At 40.1% G+C, this 13,712-nt stretch overlaps 3 protein-coding genes across 7 annotated transcripts in view; 2 read left to right on the top strand and 1 right to left on the bottom strand.

Annotated features, from left to right (window-relative positions):
• The first annotated feature begins 256 nt into the window (after positions 1 to 256).
• On the top strand, positions 257 to 5,360 carry LOC115150618 (thioredoxin domain-containing protein 3 homolog). Its single transcript, XM_029694094.1, has 16 exons — positions 257 to 427; positions 611 to 643; positions 798 to 855; positions 1,009 to 1,112; positions 1,488 to 1,559; positions 1,848 to 1,967; positions 2,055 to 2,136; positions 2,279 to 2,355; positions 2,478 to 2,570; positions 2,793 to 2,935; positions 3,177 to 3,358; positions 3,623 to 3,767; positions 3,959 to 4,066; positions 4,176 to 4,327; positions 4,556 to 4,700; positions 4,982 to 5,360. Exons 2-16 carry the CDS (start codon positions 614 to 616, stop codon positions 5,199 to 5,201), a joined length of 1,731 nt encoding a protein of 576 aa, XP_029549954.1. The 5' UTR covers positions 257 to 427; positions 611 to 613; the 3' UTR covers positions 5,202 to 5,360.
• A 1,345-nt stretch (positions 5,361 to 6,705) lies between these two features.
• LOC115150609 (gamma-glutamyl hydrolase) lies at positions 6,706 to 10,326 on the top strand. Of its 2 annotated transcripts, XM_029694072.1 has the most exons (9): positions 6,706 to 7,130; positions 8,333 to 8,441; positions 8,609 to 8,659; positions 8,755 to 8,839; positions 8,961 to 9,099; positions 9,293 to 9,399; positions 9,509 to 9,599; positions 9,707 to 9,841; positions 10,039 to 10,326. In XM_029694072.1, exons 1-9 carry the CDS (start codon positions 7,037 to 7,039, stop codon positions 10,155 to 10,157), a joined length of 930 nt encoding a protein of 309 aa, XP_029549932.1. In that variant the 5' UTR covers positions 6,706 to 7,036; the 3' UTR covers positions 10,158 to 10,326. The 2 variants fall into 2 exon arrangements, with proteins under 2 accessions (XP_029549932.1, XP_029549940.1); XM_029694080.1 differs by lacking the exon at positions 8,609 to 8,659.
• Positions 10,327 to 10,528: 202 nt separating this feature from the next.
• dpp6a (dipeptidyl-peptidase 6a) overlaps positions 10,529 to 13,712 on the bottom strand; it is a 386,275-nt gene continuing 383,091 nt past the window's right edge. For all 4 annotated transcript variants that reach the window (XM_029694037.1, XM_029694061.1, XM_029694054.1 and 1 more), the window contains one exon: positions 10,529 to 13,442. In XM_029694037.1, coding sequence (XP_029549897.1) covers positions 13,293 to 13,442 — 150 coding nt within the window. In that variant the 3' untranslated portion in view covers positions 10,529 to 13,292. The remainder of the gene's footprint in view (positions 13,443 to 13,712) is intronic.

Genomic DNA, 13,712 nt, shown 5'->3' with positions numbered 1-13,712 from the left:
TAATAACAGTCCAACGTTTTGTGACTGACAACGCCAATTGGTAACACATCGGCAAATCATGGATGCATAAACACTAACCAGTCTCACATAGCATGATATCAGTGTATTATCAACCAATGTACTCATTGAATTATCTCCCAAGAAATGACATTTTTATTCCAAACATATGATCAACGATCGACGCCCAGAGTGTCTAGTCGACCCTTTTGCCCGCCGAATAGGTACAGTACACTGTACACACGTGCTTGTAAGGCAGATAGATGGCTGTTTCAAACGTCTAATATTTCTTACTAGCTAGCTACATTTTAATTTATCAAAGCAAGGTATGGTCAGTGACATATTTCTAGCTAGTTATGAAGTCCTAAGTCATAGCAATTGCATACTTTCAAACGGAAAGAATGTTTGAAAGAGTGGCTCTGTTGTTAAGGTAACGTTAACAGTATTACTGTTGCCAGCTGTTTCGCCTTCTGCTTACAGTATTACTGGCAACTGTTGACGGTTTAACTGGCTAGCAATCTAACGTTCGCCTGTTGCTTTTTTTCCCACAAGTTTGAAAACAAAAACAGCAATGTCAATGAATCAATAATTATTTTTATATATTTACATTTAGAAAATGTCAAGGAAAAAGGAAGTCCAAATTCAAGTAAGGGTTTGTCTACAACTAGCTAACGTTAACTCCCAACAGATTTCTTGTTGTTCATCAGCAGTACAGTTAACAGTAGCCGCCAGTCATTATTTGAAATAAATAAATGTGTCTAAAGTACTTTACATTGTCCTTTTTTAATATCATTCTACAGATTGAAATATCTTCTGAAGAACAATGGGAGGAAGCATTGTCAGGCCCAGGACTTCTTGGTAGGCAGCTTTCAAAGGTTGTCACGTAGTAAATATGAGCTGGACTTGAGTTTTCTGTAATGAGTGGTCATATTGTCAGATAATGAACTAAGAAGCTGTCAGGCTGCTGTAGTATTGCTATGAGGAGTAATATGCTGATATCCACGTTTGTAGTAATAGAAGTCTACCAGAGATGGTGTGGGCCATGCAAGGCTGTGCAGAACATCTTCAGAAAATTGAGGAGTGAATATGGAGATGAACTGTTGCGCTTCGCTATGGTAAGTTTAAAGGCATTTTCAGCTATCATCACCGTCAGATTCTGATCCTGGTACACTTCTGGTAACCCTCCGCATTAAAACCTAGCCAAACTAATTCTGGTACCTGTCTGTGTGTGGGAGGTCCATGATCCAGACCCTACCAGACCAGTAGCCTGGGTGGAGGTCCAAGGTCATCACCTGGGTCGTGTTTATTAAGGCATGCAACGGAAAACGTTCTAGAAAGTTTTGCAACAGGTCCCTCCATGTTTCAGTCTTTTTTCTTCTTTTTGTTGTTCGTTGAACACAACTTCCATCTGGGCCTCTGGAAATCCATACCCTTTTTGAAAATGAAACTGCTGTAAATTGTCATAAGTGCTCTGTTTAACTCACTTTCAGGGGGAGGCCAACAGTTTACTTGAGTTAAGTTCACTTAAAGGGAAATGTCAACCAGTCTTCCTTTTCTACTCTGTAAGTAGTGAGCTTATAACAGCACCATAATATTGTCATGATCTTATATCACTGAATGTCAAGTTACAGACAGTGTAATTTTTTATGCATCAGAATAGTTTGACAGGTGTTATGACATATGATATGTCACTTACCCACTAACACAAGGCTGTGTTAGCACACCTGTCATAACTGTGTCATAACCATGAGAAGCGCCCAAAAATATCCTGTTGTTAGTTGGTGTGATATACTATTTTGACATTTGTGCTAACCTTTCATTTGGCATTGTGGTGTGCTCTGCTGTTTCAGGGTGGTACATTGGTGTCAATAGTAAGAGGAGTCAATGGGCCTCTTCTACAAAAAACTATGTTGGAACTGGTGGATCAAGAGAAGAAGAAGCAAGAACTGGGCTCAAAATATGTACCTGAAGTAAGAGGTTCCTAACATTGTCACCTGTAAGGGGTCTGCAGACTGGTATACTGATTAGCATTTTGAACCCACCAAACTTTCAAATAGGTCAAAGAGCTTTTCTTAGAGGACAATCATCAAGCAAGAAAAAAGCCTCCGCCGACCCAAAATACCGACATAGAAATTGGTGGTATGTCACCAATTTTACTGCTAGAATACTGCTACATCGTTTCTTACTCTATGCATATATTTTCGTTTAACATTTTGTTGATATTAAATGGTTTGGGTAAGTTTGAATGGAGGGGATTTGAGGAAGTCTTGTGTGCCATTAGATCATGGTACATACCATGTGGTCATCATAAAGCCAGATGCTGTAGTAGGAGGTCAAGTGGAAGGAATCATACAAAAAGTAAGGCGTTTACTTCTAAGTGCTTCACATTAAATTCTTATAGTCTATCCTTGTTCATGTTATTGCATTTTACTTGAATATAATGGCCGCATTTAACTCACAAATGTATTGTTTGTGCATAGGCTTTAGATGCTGGTTTTTCAATTGTTGTGGAGGAGGAGAGGATGTTGGATGAAGAGCAGATTCATGCTTTTTATAAGGAGAAAGCCGAAGAGGTGGGTGAAAGCAAGATGAAGAACATTACTTCTTACTATGCTGCACTTGTGACAAGGAGGGTTCAGTAACACAATTGTATCATTATCACCCAATTGCATCCAGAAACCATAGAGCAGGAGTTTTTGTTTAACAACAAGAAAAAAAACACAAGTTATTAAAAAATCTAATATATACATGAAAATTTCCCCAATCTGACTAGAGTGATTTTTAAACATTTCTAGCCAGCGTTTGTGAAGGCCATGTCTAGTGGGCCTGTCCACGCCTTGATTCTGTCTAAGGGAGACGAGGTGGGTGAAGGAGAGTCTCATTCATTGACAGCCATCATAGATCCTGAACACGCTGAGCTCATCCAACCAAAGAAAAGGTTTGGGTTCTCAGTGCAGTTTGTTGAGTAGATTAAACACACATGCCTGATGCACAATCGTACCACATCATGCAACCGATTGCAGATTTGAGAGGTTTGATCAAACGTACCAGAAATCAGCTAACATTTCCTTGTTCCTTTCTCTTAAACCTGAATATTGTTTTTGTAAAATCATACAGAAAAAATACATTTGCAAGCCAAATTAATACAAAGTGTGTGTGTTTTGGGTGATCTCTCTTAGGTCAAAGGTTATACAGGAGGTGGATCTGGGCATGTCAGAAAGCGGCACTGAGGTGGCTAGCAGGCAACTGGCATACTTCTTTCCCACCTTTGATTTTTCTTTAGAGACGCATGCTGGATCCAATGCAAGGATTGAAAAGACTCTTGCTCTTATTCGTCCAAGTCTTCTCAGGGAGAAAAAAGGTTTCTTCCACTTTTATTTTTACATTTTATGCCAGAACTAAGTCCTAGCTCCTTTTATGAAACAAGGAGCTGGTTCAGAGTGGTTCAAATCTTCTTAAAAGTTGCATTTTTCAGTGAACATATTCTAAAGTCAAAATCATAAATATGCATGTCTTATTATTATTGTTTAGTAATACTAGTCATGCCAATGTGTACCTTGTTGCTCCACTTGTTCATTTCTGTACATACTGACTGAGATTCTGGTTTGCTTTTCAACATGACAAGATGAGATCTTGAAGACGATCCATGACTCTGGCTTCCAGATAGCAATGCAGAGGGAGGTAAACCTCACGGAGGACCAGGCCAAAGAGTTCTACAAGGAGCATGAGGGCACTGACTTTTTCCCATGTCTAATTAACCATATGACCAGGTGACAAACTCCCACAATAATTTGCTTAGTAGTGATGTGGCGTGCTGAACGACTAAATAAGATTGATAGATGATCAAATATGCACTGTTTACAGTGACCAAATGTAAGGTAAACGATTGGCTACTGATTGTGGCGAATCGACAGCTTGAACTTTCTGACATAAGTGTTTTGTTTCCCTTGTTGTATCGCAGTGGCCCCGTGTTGGCTTTGGCTTTGACTCGAGATGATGCAATCCAACACTGGAGAGGTTTACTGGGTCCAAAAGTCTTGGATGAGGCCAAAGAAAGATTCCCTGAAAGGTAGCAACTGGCGAAGACTTCATTTGGATAGTCCTAGTTCATTTCATATTATTTATGTATGTTCAATTAACTGTCTCATCTCGCCACTGTAATTGTGCTTTATTCCTAGTCTGCGAGCCCAGTTTGCAATCGACAATGTGACCATCAACCAGATTCATGGCAGCTCTACTCCCGAGGAGGCTCAAAGAGATCTCAACCGCTTTTTCCCCACAGAGCACACACTGGCTGTGATCAAACCTGACTCTACACAAGAACACAAAGGTACAGTACCTGGGTCTCTGTCCTAACTTCATGGTTATTTATCCAGGCAATGTTAATATGTTTGCCTCATTATGGATAGATGGATGTTATAGGTTGTTTCAGTTTAAATGTATTTAAAGTACTCTTACAACAAATAAACTTGCAAATTGTTGTTTTAAAGAGACTAGTATTGTTTCTGTCATGACTTTGAATGTCAATGAAAATTGTGGTTGTTGATCTTTATTTCAGATACCATTATGAATAAAATTAAAGAGGCTGGGTTTTGTATTTCACAAGTGAAAGAAACCAAACTGACACGAGAGATGGCAGAGGAGTTCTACAAAGATCACAAAGGGAAGGACTTCTTTAATAACCTGGTTGACTATATGTCACAGTGAGTTGACATGTTCTTTAACATTCAAGACCTGCAATCATTTGAGTTTATAGTTTGCTAGAATGAAACTTCAGTCTTGACCAGGGTTTGGATTTATTCCATTCCATTTCAGGAGATTGATTCTAATACTTATTCAACAATTGAAAAGTGCAATTTCTTTTCAATGAGAAATTGGAATTTTGATTAACTTCCTAAATGTATCAGATTTAAATTGAATTGACCCCAACCCTGGTCTTGACATTGCATCAGCTTTAACGGCTGATTTGATTGATCTTTTGTAGAGGTCCATCTATCATGATGATCCTGAGCAAAGAAAACGCTATCGCAGAATGGAGAGAGATGATGGGTCCTGCCGATCCTGAACAGGCCATGCAAGTCAAACCCGACTCTCTACGTGCACAGTTTGCCAAAAGCATCTTGGAGAACGCCGTGCACGGCTCGTCCAATGTCCAGCACGCCATGGACAATATCAAGTTCATTTTTGGGGATATACCGTCATAAACACTGGAAAACCAATAAGCCCACACATAGGTTTAATAATGCCTACATGTGAGTAGACTTGAAGATTGTATTGAATGGGCAGTTGGAGGGCACTTACTGTATAGGTACACTATTGTTTGAGATGTTTCCAATAATAAAATACAAATTGAATTTACTACAGATTAGAGCAGTCATGTTTTCCCCCACGGACATTTTATGTGTTTTCATGTACTACAGATTTTGTGTCACGGTAGGCTTTTAATCTGTATTTCCATCATGAGCTTTATGTATCCTGCTCTACGCACCTCTAGGAAATGAACACCTGAGGGCGCCAAATACTTGTCCAACAGAAGCCCTTCTGATATTTTCATACAGTGTGTATATATATATAAACATGGGGAATCGGGACTCCAGGTGAAAGCTATGATCCCTTATTGATGTCACTTGTTAAATCCATTTCAGTCAGTGTAGATGAAGGGGAGGAGACAGGTTAAATGAGGATTTTTAAGCCTTGAGACAATTGAGATATGGATTGTTTATGTGTGCCATTCAAAGGGTGAATGGGCAAGACAAAAGATTGAAGTGCCTTTGAACGGGGTAAGGTAGTAGGTGCCAGGTGCACCGGTTTGAGTGTCAAGAACTGCAATGCTGCTGGGTATTTCACGCTCAACCGTTTCCAGTGTGTATCAAGAATGGTCCACCACCCAAAGGGCATTCAGCAAACTTGACAACTGAGTCAAATAATTGGAGTTAACATGGGCAAGCATCCCTATGCCAGACGAATACTCCGGGACAGTGGACACGTCATCATACCCATAAAACCTAGCGGTAAAACCTGGTAATTGTTCAAATATTTTTTTCACCATTAATTTTTCCATCTGGGATTTTAGAACTACTTAATTTAAGGCCTGTGTTTTGAAACATTGGAGTCAACATGGGACAGCATCCCTGTGGAACACCGTGTACAGTCCATGTCCCGACGAATTGAGTCTGTGCAACTCAATATTAGGAAGGTGTTCCTAATGTTTTGTACAGTCAGTGTATATTAATGGATAAAGAATGGATGAATTAATCTAATCCCTCTCAGCATTGTGGATGTATGCATGCAAAAAAAGTTCCATTTCCTTTATGTTCCTCATAACATGTTGGACGCCGGTCTGCAGTTACATTGTACAGAAAGGGAGGACATGAAACAGAGTACTTGCCACCATTTTAAGTTAAACTTGCAGCTATCCCATGGCATAGCAGGACTTCATATTAGAAATACAGTATCTGATACCTACAGTCCAACATAAAGTCATTGTAAAGTACTTTTGGTGGTCATATCAAAATAATGTTAGCTATTTAGAACAATATCACTTGCTATTACTTAAAATATATGGTTATTTTAACATCTTATTTACATTTCAATGGGGTCAAGGTTCAGAATTTTTATCAAAGATATTATAGAAAAACAAAAAACCTTTCCTCTACAGTTTGTACTTTTATTTTGAAGGCTAAAAACCGGAAGTGCCATTCACGCATTTAGTAAAAACAGGTTTACTATTTCTACAATTTCTATCTGATTTTAAACCTAACCTCAACACACTGCTAACCTTATGCCTAACCCCAAATTAAGACCATAAAGAATTTATGTTTTCATACATTTTTACGATATGCCAATTTTAACTTTGTGCCTGTGCTATTTAGTGGAAACCGTAGAAACGTTAAACAAAAAATGAAACTATGCAACCGACTCTTCAACCGCAACCTATATCCTTGTTTGCACTGTCAACATCGAGACCTCTTTAGACGGAGATAAACTCATTTTTAAGAATAAATATTTCATCCACGCATTGCGGAAACACGTTTAGAGAATGAGCAATTTCGCCCTACTGTTTTGTTTTGCCTTTTCAACTTTGTCCTCCTCGTGCACAGTGCTGAAGAAGAGGAACGACAAACCGATAATCGGTAAATTTGCTGCATCACATGACTGACTGATGGAAATATTACATGAAACTACAGTGTTACATCATGTATACTGAACAAAAACATAAACGCAACAATTTCAAAGAGTTTACTGTGTTACAGTTCATATAAGGAAATCAGTCAATGTCAATAAATTCATTAGGCTGTAATCTATGAATTTCACATGACTGGGCAGGGGTGCCATGGATTGGGCCTTGGAGGGTATAGGTCCACCCACTCGGCAGCCAGGCCCACACAGTGGGAAGCCAGGCCCAGCCAATCTGAATTCATTTTTCCCCCACAAAATGGCTTTTTAACAGAAAGAAATACTCCTCAACACCCCCCTCAGACGATCCCGCAGGTAAAGAAACCGCATGTGATGGTCCTGGGCTGGCGTGCTTACACGTGGTCTGTGGTTGTGAGGCCAGTTGGACCTCCTGCCAAGTTCTCTAAAATGACGTTGGAGGCAGCTTATGGTAGAGCGATGACAAATTCTCTAGCAACCGCTCTGGTGGACATTCCTGCGGTTCCTGCATGCCAATTGCACGCTCCCTCAAAACTCAAGACATCTGTGGCATTGTGTTGTGCACATTTCAAAGTGGCATTTTATTGTCCCCAGCACAAGGTGCACCTGTGTAATGATCATGTTGTTTAATCAGCTTCTTGATGTGCCACATGTCCGGTTGATGGATTATCTTGGCGAAGGATAAATGCTCACCAACAGGCACATTTGTGAACAAACAGAGAAATATGCGATTGGTGCGAATGGAACACTTCTGGGATTTTTTTATTTCAGCTCATGAAACATGAGACCAACACTTTTACACGTTGCATTTATGTTTTTGTTCAGTGTATATTTATTATAAAATCTACCCTATACCAATAAAGATCTAGCTAACACATATGAACACTTCCTTCTAAACAATAGTTGATTATGTGTGAATTGAACATTTGCATTGTAGCTCGTTTCAAATTCCTCTCTGAAAACCAAAACAAACCACGGTGAAACTATAGTCAGTTCTCAGATTGATACTATTGTCTATTATAAATGTATCCCATTCAGAGTAGGCCTACAGCACAGGCTATTCTTCAAAATTAAGGGGTATTTAATTTAAATAATTGGAAATCTTACGGATTGTGGCTTTACCGAAAATACGTTAACTTTAAACTTGCTGTAATTCACTTTCTAAAATGTGATTTCCTAGGTGTCTTGGCTCAGGAGGTAGACTCACCTCAACCACAGAAGGCCTCTTATATCGCCGCATCGTATGTCAAGTTCCTGGAGTCTGCTGGAGCTAGAGTCGTCCCTGTGATGTAAGTTTTATGTATTAGATTGATAATGTAGTTGAGGACTTAACAGCCTTTCAAATGTGGTTATGAATTACCATATCTATTAAAAGTGGATTGAATATTCTCTTAGATAGGCCTAATATTCATTTTCCATGTATGTTATATATACCTCGTTCCTGCGATTTCTACAGGATAAATCAGACACTGGAAGAGTACAAAACACTGTTTAACTCCATTAATGGGTAGGTGTCAACTATGCTATTTGCTGTACAAGACCCACTGTCATGTTGTTTTTGTCTTCTATAAAATGATCTATATACCCTGCATCCCCCTCTAGAATACTCTATCCTGGTGGTGATGCTAGCATCGTCTCATCTGGGTATGCGAACACTGCTAGAATCTTTTACAAGCTTGCCATAGAGGTATGATATGTTCCTTTTGATACTTTCACATAGTCTATGCTTCATCGTACCTTACCAGATATGTGGGAGAAAAACCTGTTCTTAATGGAAAAGGTGATATATAAAAATATGGACTTTTTAGGCCAACTTGAGGGGTGACTATTTCCCTGTATGGGGTACCTGTCTTGGATTTGAGGAATTGACATACCTGACCAGTGGAAAGCAGCTTCTATCCCAAACCAACACCAGTGGTGTGGCGTTGCCACTGGTTTTCACTAACGGTATGTTGTACCTGTACGTGTTCACATACAGATATGAGAAAAACATAACTCATGAGATTGTACCAGAATCGCATTTTCCAATTGACCACAAATGGAACATGTACATTTATCTAAATGCTGAACGAACGCAGTCCCAGTCACACCAAAACAACAATCTGTAACTTGGAGTAATGTGAAATTATTACACTTTCAGCATCCAGAGAGAGCAAGCTGTTCAAGGGCTTTCCAGCAGAGGTCCTGGATGCCTTGGCCTCTGAACCAATCACTGAAAACTCTCATGAATTGAGTCTCACTCTGGAGGTATGAGCATGTGCCGTGTCTGAACAATCACCAAATGTCACAAGTCATAGGCCTTTCTGTATCCTCTGTAGCATTAATTGTGAACTAGTCATTCAACATTGCATTCCAGAGTTATAACAGCAATGCAGACCTTAGGAAGTTCTACAACGTCTTGACTCTAAACAGTGATGGGAAAACAGAGTTTGTGTCAACTATGGAAGGTAAAGCACATTCATTGTTTTAACTTAGCAAACACTAGAGTATATACAGTAACTTAAACATGTACTTGCGTAAGATGACATTGATAGGTTCAATGTTTATTCTGTAGCATATGGTTTCCCCATCTATGGAACCCAGTGGCACCCTGAAAAGAATGCATTTGAATGGACAAGGCCGTACATTCCACACTCGCCATCGGCTGTTAAGACCACTTTCTTTATGGCTGATTTCATGGTCAATGAAGGTAGCTATTACAGTACTGTGTGGCAAAATCTCACTGAATCTATTGTATTCGTCTCAATATGTAGTGTCATGTTATTGTAATGGTGAGAGTTATCGAATGCACCCCCCTTGGCTGAGCCATGAAGGGTGCGTTCAAGATCGAACTCCACGTTAACGTTTTAATCACTAATCTATGCCAATCATTTTTTTCATTAACAGCTAGAAAGAATTTTCACAAATTTGAGGATGAAGAGGTGGAGAAGAGAGCACTGATATACAACTACAATCCTGCGTACACTGGAAACAAGTCTGCCTTTGAACAAATATATTACTTTTGATGGAATATTGTTTTTGAATGGAGTGAGTGTCATTCAACAAATTTCTTTCAATCAATGTAAGCAACACTTATTGCTGTACATTTCTGTAAATTAAAAGTTTGATTTGTATGTTTTGGTAATGGTTTACAAAGATTAAAGTAACTGATGACAATTAAGTTGTTTGAATGACTATGGACCACGTCTATGTTTTTGAACAAACCTAAAAGCATTTCACAATCTATCCAGACTGGCAAGGTAATGAGGACCCTCATTAACTAAATGCACTTTCAATGGAGATTTTTGATCCAGGACTAGCCTTAATCTGTGTTCAGGAAACCGGCCAACATATTCAGTATTTGTGACTTGTTCAGTAATAGAACCCACAAGCTTTGTTTTGGCAGCTTGATTTCTCATCTTATTGTTTTATTATACAACAAGACATTTGGTTGATTTGAGTAAACGCTTGAGGATGCATTTTTTTCTTCTTTTTTACAATAAAGTGGTTAAATTAATATGAAGCAGAGAGAACATTCACAATAACAACCGAAATAGATAAACTACAGAGTACAATGATAAAATACGTTTTATTCTAACATTTACCCCCATGCCACATACTGCCATGTTGTCTCTTGTACTATTTTGGATTACTTGACAAAAGTCCATCTTCACGTTCAATCGCGGTGTCAGAAATTTCGCCATTCCAAAGTCCACTTTAAACTCAACCCAAGGACTGAAACAGGAGGGGACAAAAATGTATATTAAAATGTAACTTTCAAAATGCATGTATGCACAAATAACACAGCTATTAAGAGACAAATGATATTTGAGTAACATTTACACATCAAGCTGAAGAGACTGGGATCTCAATCATGATACTACTGTAAATGTAATTCAACCCAGTACGGACATTCAAGATGTAAAAAATACTATTTTGAAACAGAGCTATCACAGATCGCATTGAGTTGTAAATAACTTGATAACATGCATTGACAAAGTAACAAGAATGAGCGTTCAGATAAAATGCAAACTTGTGTCTCAAGAATTCACATTTTTAGATAGCAGTCCAACCTACATTTTTTATTTTTTTTAATTCTTTGCATTTCATCCTGTAAAGATTGAGAATGATTCTAAGCTATTAATTACCTTATAGACCAAAGTATTACTTTTTGCCATAAAACAACACCAATTCTACAGTGGCACCTCAAACCCACCAGTTGACTTAATACTGAGAGCGGTTGTAATGGCACTTCAATAGCCATTTACTAAAACATAATTGTATGTGGTCGTTAGCTTGACAAACCATTTCATTGCCATTTGAACATCTGTAAAATAATGTGCAGATACATGCAGCTACTGTTTACATCTATTTTGGCAATTGGTTATATTTGGAACTGAAGAAGACCATTTCTTACATGACTGTTGTTATAATGCCATACCTACTCTATGACAACATTACAAAGTGTTCACAGATCAGAGTGAAGGTTTAACCAACAGTAGTTACTGCCATGATCAGCAGAACATTTATTTACAATGAGCCATGTTGTATTTAGTTTCACAAAAGGAGTCCATAAAAAGGACTGCTCACTCCCAAAGTAAGGCACAGTGACTAAAATATAATATATATGCTTCAATTTCCAAAGGACTAGAGGGAGTATTATACAATAAGCAATGAATGAGGAGAACATTTTGTAACAAAACAAACCGGTGGTTCTGTTCACATCCTTCTCGCTGTTCACACCCTTCTCTTCTTTTCATGACATGGAGTCTACACCATTTAAATACATACTTGCGGCTACAAGAAGATTCCAAGATCAGGACAAACTTGAACACTGAAAAAACGAAGTATCAATACCCAAAGAAGGGAATGTTTTTCATGTGCTACTTTACAGAGGAACAACATACACAAGCACAGTTCAACATGAAAATGTATTTTCACGATTTTAAAAATAGGAGCAGACACCCTACCCTCGACCCACAGACACTGGGCTGGAACCAGTTTGACCCATAAAATCCCATGTGGCGCCTGTAACTTTGACCCCACAGTTTGTGCTATAAGTCTTTCCTCGCCTCACTGACTGGTTTGCGTGTGGAGTGTTATGTTCCCTCCCTCTCACCAGTCATTTGGAATCCGAGGAGCACGCCTATTCCTGACACGACTGCTTTTCAAGATGTTCCAGATATGACGTCAGCTAATGATCCCTCATCACCCTCCATCATAAAGTTGTATTCATTGTGTCGATGTCAACAAAATGGCTGCAGATGGTCTCTGATGGAGACGTGGTGACTAAAAGGTGAAGAAGAGGAGGAGTAGGAGGACAAAAACGGGATGAGGAGATAAGCAAGCATCTGCAACGCGGCAGTCTCAGGAATGATTTGCAACACAACAGTCTCAGGGTTGATCTGCAACGTGGCAGCCTCCTGGATGTTCTGCAACGCGGCAGTCTCAGGGATGTTCTGCAACGCGGCAGTCTCAGGGATGATCTGCAACGCGGCAGTCTCAGGGATGATCTGCAACGCGGCAGTCTCAGGGATGATCTGCAACGCGGCAGTCTCAGGGATGTTCTGCAACGCGGCAGCCTCAGGGATGTTCTGCAACGCGGCAGCCTCAGGGATGTTCTGCAACGCGGCAGCCTCAGGGATGTTCTGCAACGCGGCAGTCTCAGGGATGTTCTGCAACGCGGCAGCCTCAGGGATGATCTGCAACGCGGCAGTCTCAGGGATGATCTGCAACGCGGCAGTCTCAGGGATGATCTGCAACGCGGCAGTCTCAGGGATGATCTGCAACGCGGCAGTCTCAGGGATGTTCTGCAACGCGGCAGTCTCAGGGATGTTCTGCAACGCGGCAGTCTCAGGGATGTTCTGCAACGCGGCAGTCTCAGGGATGTTCTGCAACGCGGCAGTCTCAGGGATGATCTGCAACGCGGCAGCTCAGGGTTGATCTGCAACGTGGCAGTCTCAGGGTTGATCTGCAACGTGGCAGTCTCAGGGATGATCATGCTGAAACGCAGGGGAATCACATAAGGTGAAAACAAAACAAAAGGTTTAAACCAAGAGGAGGTTGCATATCATGTGGATTGTGGAAACCAGGTATGGCGGCTGGCATTGTGCTTGGGCGCGGACTGGAGCTCTGGTTTGGGGGGATTGGTTTTGCCCAGGCTAACCCTCTTCCTCGATCTCCTCCTCCAGTATCTCCTCGAACACGTTGTCCGGTAGCCGGAAACACTCCTCGAAGAAGTTGACCAGTGACTGGCTGAGGTGCTGCCGTGTGGCCTCGCTGTGGATGAAGTGGCCCTCGTCTGGGTAGATCTGAGAGGGAACACAGCACACTGGTCACCACACATCCAATCACATTTCTCTGGATGCACATCTAGGTTCATATAGGCCATATAAACATATTATTATTAACATCATCAATTAAGCCCCTTAATTTAAAGTATCAGACAACTCCCAGTGGTTGAATTACTGATGAGGCTTATTCAATCAACACACAGCGGGGCATATAAGGGGACCTATGGGGCAGCGATAAACGAAACACTGACTTCTAAATGCTCCATATCTTAATGGGATTAAATGATC

This window comes from Salmo trutta, chromosome 2 (genome assembly GCF_901001165.1).
Source record: "Salmo trutta chromosome 2, fSalTru1.1, whole genome shotgun sequence".
Lineage (NCBI taxonomy): Eukaryota > Metazoa > Chordata > Actinopteri > Salmoniformes > Salmonidae > Salmo > Salmo trutta.
This window is presented reverse-complemented; position numbering and strand designations above follow the sequence as displayed.

Excerpts from the sequence above, each read along its gene's own strand:
- LOC115150618 (XM_029694094.1), top strand. The coding sequence starts at position 614 with ATGTCAAGGAAAAAGGAAGTCCAAATTCAA. Across the intron at positions 2,571-2,792 it reads ATAAGGAGAAAGCCGAAGAG|CCAGCGTTTGTGAAGGCCAT; the intron begins GTGGGTGAAAGC and ends AAACATTTCTAG. Across the intron at positions 2,936-3,176 it reads CTCATCCAACCAAAGAAAAG|GTCAAAGGTTATACAGGAGG; the intron begins GTTTGGGTTCTC and ends GATCTCTCTTAG.
- LOC115150609 (XM_029694072.1), top strand. The coding sequence starts at position 7,037 with ATGAGCAATTTCGCCCTACTGTTTTGTTTTGCCTTTTCAACTTTGTCC. Across the intron at positions 8,660-8,754 it reads CTGTTTAACTCCATTAATGG|AATACTCTATCCTGGTGGTG; the intron begins GTAGGTGTCAAC and ends ATCCCCCTCTAG. Across the intron at positions 9,400-9,508 it reads AATTGAGTCTCACTCTGGAG|AGTTATAACAGCAATGCAGA; the intron begins GTATGAGCATGT and ends ATTGCATTCCAG.